Below are 16064 nucleotides of genomic sequence, written 5' to 3'. Positions count from 1 at the left end.
TGCACTTACGGCGATTGTTCTGGCAGATTTGGAGCTCTTTGGACATGCTCAGGGATGGCAGCGGCGCTCATAACACCTCGTGGGAATTTGGGGCATAACACGAAGCTGAAACGAGTGACAGCGTGCCACCCCCTGGTTATTTGGCGCTTTTCCTCTTTATAAGTTTGTTTACTGAAGTAACAAACCCAAAGGAATAAAAATGTTGCGTTGCATCAAAGGTATAATGAGTTTTATCAAGTGAATAAGTAAATACTTCAAGCATGATCCTAAGTTTTCATACCTATGGCTGGAATGACATCACTGTGGGCGCTTAGAACACGCCACCAGGCAGATGAACGTTGAAAACAGTAAGGAAGTCAAACTTGTGATTTCCACAGCACGCAGTTGCCCAGCCACCCACCTTCGAGAGAATTCTGATTATAAGAGCCATTTTAACAACCAGTTTGCTGAACTCAACTGAAAACTAAGTATCAGTTTGGCAGAACTGGTGCAAACCAGCTAGCTGGATCTCACCACTGGTTCCACGTGATAAGACAGTGATAAAACTGTTATTATTGGAAAGCAATGTTATTATTAACCAGGAAAACAAAACACTTAGAAAGAAGAGTCACTAAAGTTCTTTCTTCTGAACTTGTACTCAACAAACGAGTACACACTTATTTGTACAAATGTTTATATAGACGAGTGGCTTCTATTGGGATGCCCATAATGCCCAACACTCAGAAGATTGCCAGGAGAGACCAGTCCCTGGAGAAGGACAGCATGCTTGATAAAGAAGAGGTGCAGGGAGAGAAGAAGACCCTTAGGGAGAAGATTCACACAGCGGCTGCAGCAATGGGCTCAAGCACAGGAACAATTGTGAGGATGGAGCAGGACCGGGCGGTGTTGCATCCTGCTGTGCACACAGTTGGTACAGCCCCTGAGAGTGATGACAAGAACAACAGCAACAATGCCAAACGGAGAATGGCAAAATATGGCCTATCCCTAGAACAGAAGGTAACTTAGATGCAGCCAATCAAAAAAGTATCGAAAAAGTAGTAAGTGGGTATATGTAGAAAGACATGTATCAATGCATATGTGAGGAGGGGTAGCATAGGTATGTTTGGTCCAGACCTGAATTCAGGTACCTGTGGGGAGGATCCTCTGCCCACACGGGGGATCCAGAGAAGCGCCTCCACAAGGAGACCGGTGGGCAGGGCGGGATGCCACAGCCCTTGAACGCATTTTCTGAGGATTCTGGAGGTATTGAACATGCATCTTGTATTTCGGTCACAGGTTCTTATGCCGTAGCAGTGGTTAAGAAGTCAGATGCCCACCTCACCTGGGACACTCTGAGAGGGAAGAAGTCTTGCCACCCCGCAGTTGGCACATCTGCAGGCTGGTATATACCCATGGGCTTGATATGCAACCAAACCACATCCTGTAAATTGGGTGAGTGCATTCTGGGAGGGGGTGTGGCAGTCTCTTCCTCGAGGTCTTTCATTCCATGAAGGGGAAGGAGGGCCCTACATGGAGTGGTGGGCTGGCCAGGGGTTGACAGACCTTGTGGGCAGGCAAGCCTCAGGTGAGCCTCACATCATGCGCTTCAAGAAGTTTGCCCCATCCATCTCCTTCCCCTGGCTTTGGAGGGGAGGGGTGGGGCCCAGAAGGCAGAGCACAGGGAATTAGCCTGATTCTTGACATTTTACAAAAGGCTCAAGGACCAAGCCTTCGGATGCAAAGAAAGGGTATGTGTGTGCTGTTTTCACATAACAATAGAATTGATTTCTTTCTTAAGAGAAAACCTTACATTAGTCAGCTCTTGAGCACCTCCATGTTCGGTTTTATCCTCGCTCATCTTTCCTAGATCCCACACTCCTGATTTCAGCAGCACACTTGCCAGGATCTAAAAGCCTCCCCCCCCCCCCCCCTCTGCTTTCTGCCCGTATCTCACAAATCCAGTCCTGCACCGGCTCTGTTGTTCCAGCTCTTCACCCTGGAGGCTGTGCAGCTGAGCAAGGTGCTGCGCAATTCCCTCTGAAGGAAGGCTCCAGGCCCTGGCCCTGGTGGGCCCCACCCCTCACGAGCACCCCGCTGGTCCTCTGCATGTCCCAGCGATGATCCTAACGTCCTTGTTGGCCAGCACCCTAAACCCGTACCCACTTTCCACTCTGGCTCAGTAGACCCTCTGTGGGAGAAATGAAAGCCCCCAGAGAATCCCCTTGAACACCCCAGAGCAGAAGCTGCGGGCCTCCCTCCCTCCCCCTTACCTCTCTCCCTCCCCAGCAGAAGCCTCTACCTGCACTTTGCTGAGGGCCCTTCCTTCCTGCTCTCCCACAGTCTCAGATTCCCCTGCTCCCTCTGGGATAGCCAACAGTGTCTCCCAATACGGAAACACACTCTTTGTCTTCTGACCCTATAGGACAGGCTAGAACGGCCTCTGTGGGTTTCCAAGACGGTCTATCTTTACGGGAGTAGGCAGAAAGCGTCCCTGGTCTCTCGCAGAGTGGCAGGGAGTTTCGCACGACTGACCAAAGTGGAGTCTCCTATGCCCCAGGGGTTCCTCCTTCACTCCCAGCTGTCATGGAAAAGGACTGTCCGAACCACCGTCCGTCCACTCACTCCCCGATTCCCTGCCATCTGGCTTCCCTGAATCCTCTGCAGGAAGAGCTCTTACTGCGGCCACCAATGGCCCCACGCGGCTCAGTTGGAAGGATGCTTCAATCCTTTCCCTCTGCCACCTTTCAAAGGCATTTCTTCAGATTGCTCAAAATACACACATGCTTCCCATGGCCTCTGTGTAAACACACACAATTCACATTTTCCTGCAGCTGTTGGCTTTTCCAACTTGCCTAATAAATATTTAGTTACTTCAAAACAATTCTTGCCCCACCATATTGATCCTCAAGCCAGCTTGCCCATGCCCATAGCTGTGATGATGACCAAGACTTCTCTCCGAGGGTCTTCGAGTTGCTTGTGTGAAAATGCAAGGAAAAGATGGAGGAAATCTCCCTTGAACGGTTTGGAGCTCCCTCGTATGTGCAAAGCAAGGCGCATAGCCTAGCTCGGTGAACAGAGCCTAGCAGGCAGCAACCTAGCTAGGTTTGGCGATGTCCTGGATAAAGGGATGGGTGCGGCGGTGTGCTGCCGCCGCCATTATGACGACATTTGTATGTTGATAGTCAGCACGATAGAACTACTGATTTGACTTAGTTAATCAGGATTCATGGTGGTGCAGTGGTTGAGTGCTCAGCGGTTAACCCAAAGGTTGACAATTTGCACCGGCAGCTGCTCCTTGGGAGAAAGACGTGGCAGTCTGGTCCGGTGGAGCTGACAGCCTTGGAAGCCCCATGAGACAGTTTGGCCCTGTCCTTTAGGGTCACCATGCGTCAGAACCCCTCTGAGACAACAGGTTAGTCAGATGTCTCAAAATCACACTAAGTTCAACCCGCCCAAGCCTAATCGGGTCATCCCTCCTGCCAAGCCCAGTCCTGTTCTACTATTACTCACAGCTTAGTGGAGGACCTCCACGCCCCCCCCCCACCCTGTTGCTCCCGTTGAGAATGCAACTGTCACAGCCAGATCAATGTCACTCACCTCCTTCCACCTGGCTCCATCCTCCTTGCACGGTTCTTCACAAAGAGACCCATATCTCCCCAGGCTGCTACAACACTTGTTTCCGGGACCGTCAGTCCCTCGGGGTAAGATTGTCAGCTGCTAATTCCTCCACACACAGTGGGCAGCGGAGTCCTCTTCCTAGTCTCTTCTTAGCCTGGAAGCTCTGCCGAGACCTGTTCACTCTGGGTGACCTGCTGGTATCAGAATACGTTATTCTGCATTGGGGTGGGAACGGGGCGGGGGTGGGGGGAGCAGTTGGAAACCACCAGCCCGTCTTTGGGAGAAAGACGAGGCTTTCCATTTCCATGAAGAGTTACCTGTAGTTGCCTCTCTCGGCTTTGCTGTAGGGGGCAGCCCGGTGGCCTCCGGGAAGCGCTGGGTTGGGCCTGGCCCCTAGGCCTTTGCAGGTGCTGCCTCTCTGTGGTGGAAGCTCTTCGCCCTGGGCCCTTCACTTGGCCAGCTCCTCCTCAGTCTTCATCTGCAGCGGGCGTGAGAGCGCTCCCTGGCTGCCGGGTTTGTCCCTGGCCCGTTTAGCTGCAGCCTCCTGGAGCCACATCCTCTTCCCCCAGGGTGGAGAGCCTGTGCAGCTAATTCCCCAGCCAGGCCTGCCACTGCCCTCCCCTGGCCATGACTGCCTGCTGCTGCACTGCTGCCCCAGGCCCGGCCACGGTGGGTTTGGAAGAGGCACAGAGCCAAAGCCCAGCTGCTGCCAGTCCCCTTAAGTTTCCTCCAGGTGGAACCACTTTGGATGCCGTAGGTTCTTCTCCCGAACCACGTGGTCCCAAATAACTGAACATGTCTTTCCATCTTCTGGGTAAGTGTAGGCGCCGCAACTGGGTAACGCAGGCGTGTTGTCCTTGTGCACAGATGAATTCTTCAGTCGAAGCTGTGCCCCTGGCTCCGACCGCAGCTCCAGCCTTTGCTCGCTGTGCAGTAGCAGTCTCCCGAGTCCGGCGCGCCCCTGTGTCCCCAACAGCCAGGAGACATACTACGGCTCGGCGGGGGCTTTCAGGCAAGTGTCTCCATCGCGTTGCTCCTCGGATCAGCCTCTGGAACCTAGCTTTCCACTCTTCTCCTCGCTCCAGCCCCTGAGTGTCGCCTGTCTGAGGGCCAGCACGAGGAAACAGAGCTGCAGGAAACCGCCTGCAGATTTCCACGTGTCCCCACACCCTCAAGCCCAGCGCCCTTGGAGAGCCTCTCTCCTAGGACTCAGGTGACCCCGGCAGCTGGGATGGGCAAGGGTGACAGGCACAGTGTCACATCATGTGTCTCGTCTTTCTTCTTCCTTCACTGTGGTCACGGACTGGTCCTTGCTTTGTTCTGGGCGTCAGTTGAAAACCAAAGGCGGGACACTGGACATGGGCTCTTTACACCGGACTGACGAGGAGCGTTTTGAAAACAGGTTCTCCTGCTCTCCTGGAGCCTTCTGAACCAGGAATGGATTTCTGCACCCCAGGGAGAAATACTTACTGAGCATCTAACACGTGGCTTGGTAGGGAGACTGAGTTTTCTATTTCCATTTAGTTTGCAGGGGCTGTTCTACGAGGTCCTGCAGGATCGTAGGCTCTTTGAAACTCCCCCTGGCCCGGCCCAGGCAAGGGGACAGGAGAAATTGTGTTGGCGGGAAGAGGGTCTGTGTGGCTGGAGCCTCAGAGTGTCAGAGGGATTTTAGACAGGGCCAGAGGCTGGGGTGGTGGCCGTGGTCACATCTCGATCCTAGTGGCCGGCTGAGGAGGTGCATTTCTTTCTAAGGGTGACTGGAGATATGGAGCAGCAGGGCCAGGGGGTGTGGAGCAGGGCTTGCAATAATCTCTCTGGAAGTCATCAGGACAGGACAAGGAGACAGGAGGGAAAGTAGAGAGGCCAGATAACCTTTCTTCAACTGGGAAGCTGTTCTACAAGGTTCTAGAAAGGACCCTTTATTTAGAGACACCAGTGTATCTCTGCCCACTGCTCTGCCCTAATTCTCTCTAAAGTCTTGTCTTTTGTGTAGGTCATGGATATTATGTGTTTTCAGAGATCTCACTACAACAATATATGCCAAATGTTAAACTTAAGCTAAAAATAATTGGACTGTCTTCATTTTTTCTTCTTTTACTAAAAGATCATTTTATTGGGGGCTCTTACAACTCTTATCACAATCCACACATCAATTGTCTCGGGCATATTTGTCCATCTGTTGCCATCATTCTTTTCTAGACATTGACTTTCTATTGAGCCCTTGGTATCAGCTCCTCTTTTCCCCTCCCTCCCCCACCTGCTTTGCATTTTTTTGGCACTGACGACTGCCTCATTCTGGTGCTATCGAGTTAGGACCAGAGAAGACCTAGAATTCTCTGCGTTCTCCCTAGGACCACACGTTCTGTCCTCCCCGTGAACACAGGGCACACAGAGAGCAGTCTCAGCATCAAACATCTTAGATACCCGTGGCCTCCTACCTGTCATCTCATTCCCTCTGTTCTGTCAGCTCCCACTGCCCTTCATCCCCACTGACCTGGGCTCCATCGATCCTAGACACTCTGCCCTGTCTGTCTGACCCTCGCCCGCTCCCCTGCCTGAGGATCGTGCTTCCCGCCTGACCCATTGCACATTCTGTGCCAATCCTGAAAAGTACTTCCCCGAACAGAGCCTGCATGCCTCGCCTCCTTCCCCGGGTAGCGCACGACCTGCTCTCTTGACTAGCCTCCATTGAAAGGAATTTCCTCCAGCCTCAAGTGAGCTGTGTGTCTCTGATCATTCACGTCCCACACTCCTGGAAGGTTACACCGTACTGTCAACGTTCGTCTCCAGCACCACAATTCAAATGCATCGCTGCTTCTTCAGCCTGCTTTATCCAATGTCCAATGTTCACATACCTGCGATGGGAAATACCGTGGCTGGGGTCAGGTGGGCCTTAATCCTCAAAGTAATACTCTTGCTCTTTAATACTCTAGAGAGGTCTTGTGCAGATTCACCTAAAGTAATCCATACTTCTGCTCTTTTTTTGACATATCAGAAGCATTTTATTTTTAAAATCATTGTATTGGGCGCACATACAGCACTCATCACGATCCATACATGCATCCGTTGTGTCAAGCATTTTGTACATTTGTTGTTGCCATCATCATTCTCAAAACATTTTCTTTCTACTTGAACCTTCGGTATCAGCTCCTCATTTTCCCCCTCCCTCCCCACCCTCCCTCTCTCACGATCTCCCAATAATTTATAAATCATTATTTTTTCATGTCTTACACTAACTGATGTCTCCCTTTACCCACTTTTCTGTTGTCTGTCCCCCTGGGTGGGGGTTATAGGCAGATCACTGTGATAGGTTCCCCTTTCTCCCCAAACCTTCCCCTTCTCCTCCTGGTATTGCTACTCTCATTCTTGGTCCTGAAGGGTTTGTCCATCCTGTATTCTCTGTGTTTCCTGCTCTTATCTGTACCCATATATATTCTCTGGTCTAGCCAGGTTTGTAAAGTAGAATTGGGATCATGATAGTGGGAGTGGGGGGAAGGAAGCATTACAGAACTAGAGGAAAGTTGTATGTTTCATCAGTGCTACACTGCACCCTGACTGACTTGTCTCTTCCTTGTGACCCTTCTGTAAGGGGATGTCCAATTGCCTACAGATGGGCTTTGGGTCTCCACTCTGCACTCCCCCTCATTCACATTGATATGTTTGTTTGGATTTTTTTGTTCTGGGTCTTTGATGCCTGATACCTGATCCCATCAACACCTCATGATCACACAGGCTGGTGTGCTTCTTCTATGTGTACTTTTTTGCTTCTCAGCTAGATGGCTGCTTGTTTGTCTTGAAGCCTTTAAGGCCCCAGACTCGATATCTTTTGATAGCCGGGCACCATCAGCTTTCTTCACCACATTTTCTGTACACCCCTTTGTCTTCAGCGATCATGTTGGGAAGGTGAGCCTCACAGAATGCAGGTTATTAGAACAAAGTGTTCTCGCATTGAGGGAGTACTTGAGTAGAGGCCCTATATCTGTCTGCTACCTTGATGCTTAACATAGAAATATATGTACATAGATCTATTTCCCTATTGTTATATATCAATATGTTTATATATGTACACGCCTATATTTAGACCTCTATAAATATCCTTTGTATCCTAGTTCTTTCCTCTATTTCCTTTTACTTTCCTCTTGTCCCACTATCATGCACAGCCTTCATTTGGGTTTCAGTAATTCCTCAGTTACATTGCCCTTGATCAAGCCCTTACCAGGCATCCTACACCCTCCTTGCTGTTGATTTTAGATCACTTGTTCCCTTGTCTCTGGGTTTGTTAACCCCCTCCTCCTCAACCATCGGTCCCATTGTTTTCTCCCCTGGATTGTTTATCCCACCTATCTTATCTAGATAGACATGCAGAGACAATAATAAGCACAAAAACATGACAGAGAAAAACAAAACAACAAAAGAAAACAACCCCCAAACCCCCAAACAACAACAACAACAAATAGCAACAGCCTTTTGATCTCTTGACGGCTGCTTCCATGAACATTGATGGTGGCTCCAAGTGAGACAGAATCCTGGCAACGTCCACCTCTTCTCCGTTTGTCATGATGTGACCTACGGGTCCACTCAGGAGGATGCTGCTCTTCTTTACAGTGAGTTGTCATCCATCCCGAAGGCTGCAGTCCTGGGTCTTCATCAGCAAGTGCTTCAGGTCCTCCATGTTCGGCCAGCAAGATTGTGGCATTTGCATATTGCAGGTTGTTAATAAGCTTCCTCCAATCCTGATGCCACATGCTTCTCGATCTAATGCAGCTTCTCTGACAATTTGCTCAGCATACAGATGGGGAAAGTATGGTGGAAGGATTCAACCCTGATGCACACCTTTCCTGATTTGAACCCACGCAGGATGCCCTTGTTCTGTTCGCACAGCAGCCTCTGGATCCATGTGCGAGTTCCACATGTGAGCACCATGCAGTCTTCTGGAGAAAAACATGTGCCGGACAGACAAGCTATGTCCAGTTAGGGTAGAATTTTAGGTAACAGGTGGGTTTGGGGGTATCAGGAGATACCCTGCTTCCACTGCTGCTTTCTCTCGGTCTGCGCACGTGTCTCACTTCTGCTTTCTTTCCTCGCGTTGCTTTTTCCTGCTTCCCAGCTTTGTGAAGGCCAGTGTCTGCTACCCAGGGACGCAGCATTGTTGCAGCGCCTCCCTTGGAGAGGAGCCTCCAGCGCAGAGCATCATCACGTGCCAGCCTGCCTGGGGGGAAAGCTTTCCCACTCTGAACCTCTTTTGCTAACCTGCTAAACTCTCCCAAACTGACCCTTAGTTTCTGCTCTTGTGTTTCGAGCCGACCGCAAAGCCATCCCTTGTTTAGTCCTTGCACTGGGAGGACGCCAGCACCTTCCCTGGAGAAACCGTTCAGTGTCTGAACTGAGGAAGTAAGACGCCGTGGGGATCGAAAGTCGACGTGAAAGAGGCATTTTCTTCTTCAATCACACTCCTCCCTCAAACTCCCAGGGAGGGCTTGCGAGTTGGAGCTCTTCCTGGGGCGATGCACTAGGTGGTCCAAATGGACTGGTGTGAAGCGTCTCAGCTATTCTCTCTCTCTCTTTGTCTCCCCCTGTGTTCGTCCTCGCTGTGCAGGTGCCTGGTGGAGAAGGGAGACGTGGCCTTTGTGAAACACTCCGCAGTCTTGCAGAACACTGACGGTAGGCGCCTGCACCCGCCTCTCCCCCCCAGGAAAAGTCTGAATCTTGCATGTGAACTCACTTCCAGCTCTGCCACTTGGTCAACTGGAATTTCATTGCTGCTGTCAGATGCCAGTGACTTAGCTCCTAACATGTTTCCTCTGGGGAATGAGAAGAGTCTTCGCATCTGGCCGGACTTATGGGGTTGACAGACACATGGAGCCACAGTCTGATTCTCCCATGTCACACAAAGATTGTCAGGCAAGATCTGTGTATGGTTTTCAATAAGTTTTGGAACTGATGGCCCAACGCAAATCCTAGTGTTGGTGAAAGGAGCCCTTGTGGTGTGGTGGGTTATGTGTTAGGCTGCTGACCGCCAAGTCAGCAGTTCGAGCCCACCAGCCACTCTGAGGGAGAAAGAAGAGGCTATCAGCTCCCATAAAGATCCACAGTCTTGGAAACTCCAGAAAGCAATTCTACTCTATCCAGCAGGGTTGCTTCCAGTGGGAATTACCCCAGTGGAAGTGGTGGGTGGGAGTATTGGGGAGGTCTGGACCGATCCACTCTCTTGGTTTAAATGTAAATTGGTTTCACACTTATAAAGGGAAAATGGAAACTATCATACTTTTAATTGTGCCTAACCACATAACCTATGAATCAGAAATACACTTCCAGGAGCTCTTTCTGTTAATTTATTGATATTAGTGTGCGGAGATCAAAAGGTTATTATGAACTGCAACATTTTTTGGTAGTCAAAACTTAGGAAATAAACAAGTTAGGATACTGAATTAGTTGAAAATATGATCTTTCCACATTATTTCTATACCTTTTCTATCGAGATCTTTTAGTTTTCCTAGTTGTTATCAATGTTGTTTTTGTTTTCAGAGTGCACATATACATTATAATGGGCACTTTACAAGTGACTGCAAGGGTATAGCTGCAGATGAACTTGAGGACCCAGAGGGAACGTTCTCTTTCTGAGTCTTGAATCTCTCACCAGAAAGGCCAAACACACTTCCTTCTAGTCTATTCTAACTCATAGTGGCCCTTCGGGACAAGGAGAACCAGCCCTGTGGGTTTCCAAGGCTGTAAGTCTTTCTAGGAGCAGAAAGCCTCATTTATAAAAAAAATCTTCCCCCTCTTGAAACACCTGATGGGTTCGAACTGCAGACCTTAATAGTAGCAACTCAACACACAACCCCAGTGCACCAGCAGGGCTTTGCACACACAGCTACCTTAAGACAGTAGTTGTCCATGTGTGGTCCTTGGGCCAATAGCATTTTAGAGGTAGGGCCCTGGAAGCTGCATTAACCGTCCCTTCAGAAGGACTCAAAATTCCATGGCCTTAACATAAGACTCATGTGACCGCAAGGGAAAGTTTGGAAGTGGCATCATCTGGAGTCGGAGATCTCTGGTATTGTGAAATTGTATTTTCCAGTATCTGAGAAAGAAGTTAAGAAGCATTTTGGGACTGAAAAAGATAGCTCTACCTGTTTGGCAAGAAAAAAAATCCAGTATTTATTCTTGCTACAAGAAAAAAAATATGACACTGCATACAGACTATTGAGATGTCAGTCACTGTAGACCTAGGGTGAACAGAACATCCCCTTTCTCCAGATCACAGTATTTATTATGTGTAACACACATAGAAAGCAGCACCAGTGAGCAACGTCCTTCTTGATGACCTTTAACCAAGGGAGCCTACCTACCCTGGCAACCAGCTCTCATGCCAACTGAAATGACCATCACTCTCAAAGACCCGTGCCCCCCTTCCTGCCTTCGCTTCCAGCCCCACAGATAAGTTTGGGTTTTAGATTTTATGTACATGACCTTGGCCTCCTTTACTCAAGATATGTCTGTGAGATTCATGACCCCCCATTGATAGGGATTTTAATGTGTGAGTAGAGCACCGTGTAGTTAGCCCGTGCTCTATCTTTGGGGTTGTTTGCATCCTCTACTACTAAGAACAGTGCTGAAGTGGACACTCACACACATTTCTAATTGTCGATAGATGTCCTCATTTCTTGTGGGTCTCTACCTAGAAACGGACTTGCTGCATGGTAAGATATGGTCCGTTTGCTTTTCTGAAAGAGTAGCATTATATTTTTGGTAGACGTGTACACAGCAAAACAGGTTCCCATTTTGCAATTTCTGTTTTATTGTTCAGCAGCATTGGTGACATTCTTCACAGTTTATTAACATTCTCACCATTTCTGCTCTAGTTCTGTATACACACACGCACACACACCTTCTCATTAATGGTTTGGGTGACATTTGTTGACTATTTGATCTCATAGACTTGTAGATTTATGTTTTCAAAAGAGCACGAGTATTCAAGGGCGATATTTCTTTCTTTATAACCTAACCAGCTTTGCAGCTGCACGGTGACTTGAAGGATTGCAGGAAACCACAGGTGGGTTTCCTGCTCTTGCCCAGTGAAAATAACGAGGCCGAGGCAAGCTCACCACACAAGCAAACAGATTGATTAGAGAGAATAAACTAGTAAGGGGAGCTTTGGCTGGGGCTCAAAGGTGCCGCAGACCATGAGCTTGCTGAACTGGAGAAAAAGAGGCTTATAAGAGAGTTTAGGCAGGAAGGCCATTTTGTGTATTCATGAAAAGAGGTGGAGACTTTCGGGAATTAGGCGTACATGGGTGGGATTATGATAAGTGGGTGTTTTGAAATGGAGTCTAAGGTCAAGTCCAAAGTAGGCTGTCATGACTTATTATGGGATGATGCACATGCAGCAGGAAGCGAGTTCCTGGGGTTGAGTCCTCTGCCTGGGTGTTCTTTGCTCTTGTGTTCAATCATGGTCCAAGCAGCTGGTCTCCTGCTGTTCCATGACTAGGTGAAGCTCGTCAAATGGGTAAATGCTGCAGGGTCAGGATGTGGAACTAAAATGCACTCTACCTACAGAGGGGAAAACAATATTCTAGCAGGTAGGGTGAAGAAAATTGAGATAGGCCATTCTAATGTCCCATAAGTTAAAATGTTAACTGAATATGGGCTGTGATTGAGCCTATACAGCTTGGCTTGGGAAGATTACCCAAAGTCATCTGAACTTGAAAAATGGGGATGGAAGAATCCTGCCTCTTTCCTAATCTGTCTCAAAGGGATGGTTTCAGTTCCAGACTTAAAGACTAGTCCGGGGTAATTGTCTTAGAGATTCCTCCTGTGTGCCAGCCCACAGTAAGTGATGGCATTGAGTCCGGATCCCGTCTGTCTCAAGGAGTCCAATACGATGTCCCCCTCCCTGTCTATCAGGATCCATTTACTGTGGTCCTGGTTATACCCATGGCAGTGGGAGCTGGATGCCATCAGTTCTTCTGGTCTCATGGAAGAGGAGGCCATGGTACATAGGGACAACTAGCCCTCTGATTCTTGGGTCTCCTTCTTTATTGTTTGCTTCTGATCAAGAGACCAATAGATGGCTTCTCAAATGCTTTTAAGACCTCAGACGCTGCTCAGTGGAACATGATGTAGAACCTATACTTTATGAACTACACTATGCCAATTGACTGAGTTATGCCACAAGTCAAAAAACTACTGCCATGGGGGTGGTTGGGTATGTCTAAAAAGTATCAGTTTTTATCACATATATGCATATGCATATACAAGGGGGCTTCAAAATACATATAGAAGATTTTCATTAGCTTTTCATTCCATCTCCTATGAACTTTTGAACCCCCTCATATGATACATACACTAATTCACTTTTGTAAAGAGAGTCAAATGTTTTAAAAAGTGGAAATGCCAATTCACACTCTCACCAGCAGCTCCACGTCTTCACCCAGACTTGGCATTTCCTGAAGACACTCTGAGATGATGTAGGGTGTAACAGAATTTTCACGTGCTCTTTATTAATGTCCATCTCCCGGATGAGCTGGAAATGGTTTCACGTGTGTGTTGGTCCCCATGGTGGGGGTCTTCTGTTGTAAAGTTCTTGTTCAGATCTCATGCCTGTTTTCTACTTTTTTGGTTCTTCATTAAAAAAAGCATTCTTTAATAAAAGGTAAAAAAAATAAATTAAAAAAATTTTTGAAGCATTCTTTATTTAATCTATATAAGAAGGTTTGGTCAGATATGTTATTAAAAATACCTTGCCCCTCTCTGTGTAGTTTCAATTTGTCAATCTTTTCATTTCTGATGAATGCTTTTACAACCTTGTTAAAAAAAAATCTTTGCCTACGATGAGTTTATGGGTTTTGTCTTATACGTCATTGCTTCATGTCTACTGGGCCTCTCTCAGACACTGACAGTTGGTCGCAGTGGACCAAAGTCATCCTCTTTGATTGATGCATCTTACGTCTCTCCCAGGAAAGAACCCTTCCCCTTGGGCAAAGCATTTGAAGCAGGAAGACTTCGAGTTGTTGTGCCTTGATGGTACCCGGAAGCCTGTGACGGAGGCCCGGAACTGCCACTTGGCCGCAGTCCCAAGTAATGCGGTGGTCTCAAGGAAAGAGAAAGCAGAGTTTGTTCGCAGAATACTCTTCAACCAACAGGTATGGGTGGCCAGGACCTCCTCACAACTGAGTGCTCAGTTCCCTGTTGGAGACACACGGACACATCCGCCCAATAGCACAGGCTTTCTGCTCTAGGACAAGAGCAACTCAGTTTTCATCAAGACCGTTGGACTGGTGGTGAGCCATGTGGCTTGAGAGCAGAAGTGGGCTCCGCGGGGCTCTCAGGGTTGGTTTCTCAGAAGTGGATCATGACGCCTTTCTTCAGAGACTCACGCCTCTGCGCAGACTTAAAAACCTTCACCTTGGTTTTTCATTATTTATTCTTATTAATTAATCATTTTATTGGGAGCTCTTACAGATATCATAACCATCCATAATTCAATTAGATCAAGGGTAATTGTACAATTGCTGCCACTGGGTTTCAAAACATTTTTTCTTCTTGAAAACCTTTACCTTTCCCAGATTGGAAAAGTCTCGGACATTTGGACATCTGAAATGGCTCCCAGAGACTCAGGTGGCTCTCGGAGCAGATTCGCGGTGCCTCTTGGGCTTGTCAGTGACCCCAAAACAGCTCCTTTTGCTCTTCTTCCGCGTCCTTCCTGTAGGCTGGGCTATGTGTTCTAAACTGCTGACTCAAGACGACTCTGGTCCATGGATGGACCTGATAGTGTTTACTGAGCCAGGGCAGGCTGAGACTCTTACACTTCCTAAAAATTGAGAGCACCATTTTGGAGAACTTGTGACCCCCACAGCGAATCAACCAGGGTGGTGGTCCACCTACATCACACTATTCTAAGGAAAACACTAAGCCCCTCCTCCATTGGCACTATCACACCCTATTCTCAGAGCCATACCTCAAACAAGGACTCTGTGTCTTAGCATGCAGTGCCCATGCATAACAATTAAACCAGGTTGACTCAAGGAGAGTCAACAAAATAAGTGGCTCAGAAACTTGGACTTTTGGAAGGGTGAGTCCCACCCAGGGTGAGCTGCCATCTTGGCTATATGGGAAATAAAGGAGAGGAAGGAGGTAGAAATAGCAGGCATTTAAGGTATATGCAGAAAATAAAAAAGACAAGGTAATAAATGCTTCAGGCAACAGGACAACATGCAAGTAAGATGGAAAAGTTGAACACCTGGTAATGGTTGGACAGGTAGTGATGCCATGGGAAAATTAAGTTCCCTTTCTGTACTAGATAGACCCATGGTGGCACAGTGCATTAACCATTTGGGGTAGTAACTTCAAGATCAGTGATTGGGGGAAAAAGGTGAGGCTGTCTGTTTCCATGAAGATTTAGTCTCAGAAACCGTGGGGAGCACCTCTATTGCTTTGCAGGGTCAAAGAGTCAGAGCCCACTTGATGGCAGTAGATTTGATGGTGGGTTTTACACACATCCTCTGTTGCTTATTGTTATTCATTTTATTTGCAAATGAACAGAAAGACTTTGAAGCTCAGAGTTTGCCCAAAGTCACACAGTAAGTAAGAGACAAAAGGCAGGGCCAGGATTTGAACCCAGACAGCTGGCCTCCAGAAACCTCATTTTTGGGCTATTGTGGTGGATGCCTCCTGAACTGTGGCTGTGCCCCAGGCTTCCAGGAGGCTGGGGGAAGCAGTTCAGCAGACCTAAGTCTTCTGAGCCAGACTACACAGCCCCAAGCTTCCTGGTGCCTGTGCTCATTCACTGCCTGTCTGTCGTCTGTCTGTCTGACCTAGGAGCTCTTTGGCAGGAATGGGTTTGAATATGCCATGTTCCAGCTGTTTGCATCATCTGGCCAGGACCTGCTGTTCAGCGATGACACGGAGTGTTTGGCCTCCCTGCGGAACAAAACGACATACGAGCAATTCTTAGGGCCGGAGAACCTGATGGCTGTTAAGAACCTGAGACCTTACTTGACTTCTGGTAAGTAGAATAGTATCTCAAGGAAGAAGTACCACGAGGGTCATGTTTGCATTAAGGCCTACTGTGGCCCTGGGCAAGGATTGGGGGACACAAAGTCCTGCAAGAGGATGCATGCCGTGGAAGAGGTGACGCAGTGATGCAGAGTGTCAGGCATGCGGAAAAAGAGCCCAGTTGTTTGAAGAAGACAGTGAGTGCAATAAGTCTTGAGATCACTGGAAATTAGACATGCTTATACATGGATTAGGAGGCCTGGTGGTGTAGTGGTGATGAGTTGGTTGCAATCTGCAAGGTCAGCAGTTCAAAACCACTAGCTCCTCCTCGGGAGAAAGATGGGACTTTCTACTCCCATACACAGTCTTGGAAACTCACAGGGTCAGTTCTACCCTGCCTTTTAGGATCTCTATGTGTCAGCATCCACTCAGTGAGTTTGATTTATTTGTATTTTCATTTTTTGCCCTTAAAA

At 48.1% G+C, this 16064-nt stretch overlaps 1 protein-coding gene across 1 annotated transcript in view; it reads left to right on the top strand.

Annotated features, from left to right (window-relative positions):
* The window catches only part of LOC142446069 (inhibitor of carbonic anhydrase-like), a 33771-nt gene extending 18033 nt beyond the window's left edge, over positions 1-15738 (top strand). Inside the window, exons 10-15 of the mRNA XM_075547863.1 lie at positions 4132-4266; positions 4465-4609; positions 9194-9258; positions 13555-13739; positions 15415-15601; positions 15680-15738. Of these exons, the coding sequence (XP_075403978.1) occupies positions 4132-4266; positions 4465-4609; positions 9194-9258; positions 13555-13739; positions 15415-15601; positions 15680-15738 (776 nt within the window). The remainder of the gene's footprint in view (positions 1-4131; positions 4267-4464; positions 4610-9193; positions 9259-13554; positions 13740-15414; positions 15602-15679) is intronic.
* The last annotated feature ends 326 nt before the right edge of the window (positions 15739-16064 follow it).

Source organism: Tenrec ecaudatus, chromosome 4 (assembly GCF_050624435.1).
Source record: "Tenrec ecaudatus isolate mTenEca1 chromosome 4, mTenEca1.hap1, whole genome shotgun sequence".
Lineage (NCBI taxonomy): Eukaryota > Metazoa > Chordata > Mammalia > Afrosoricida > Tenrecidae > Tenrec > Tenrec ecaudatus.
Note: the sequence above shows the minus strand (reverse complement) of the source record. Positions and strands in the feature narration are given on the sequence as shown.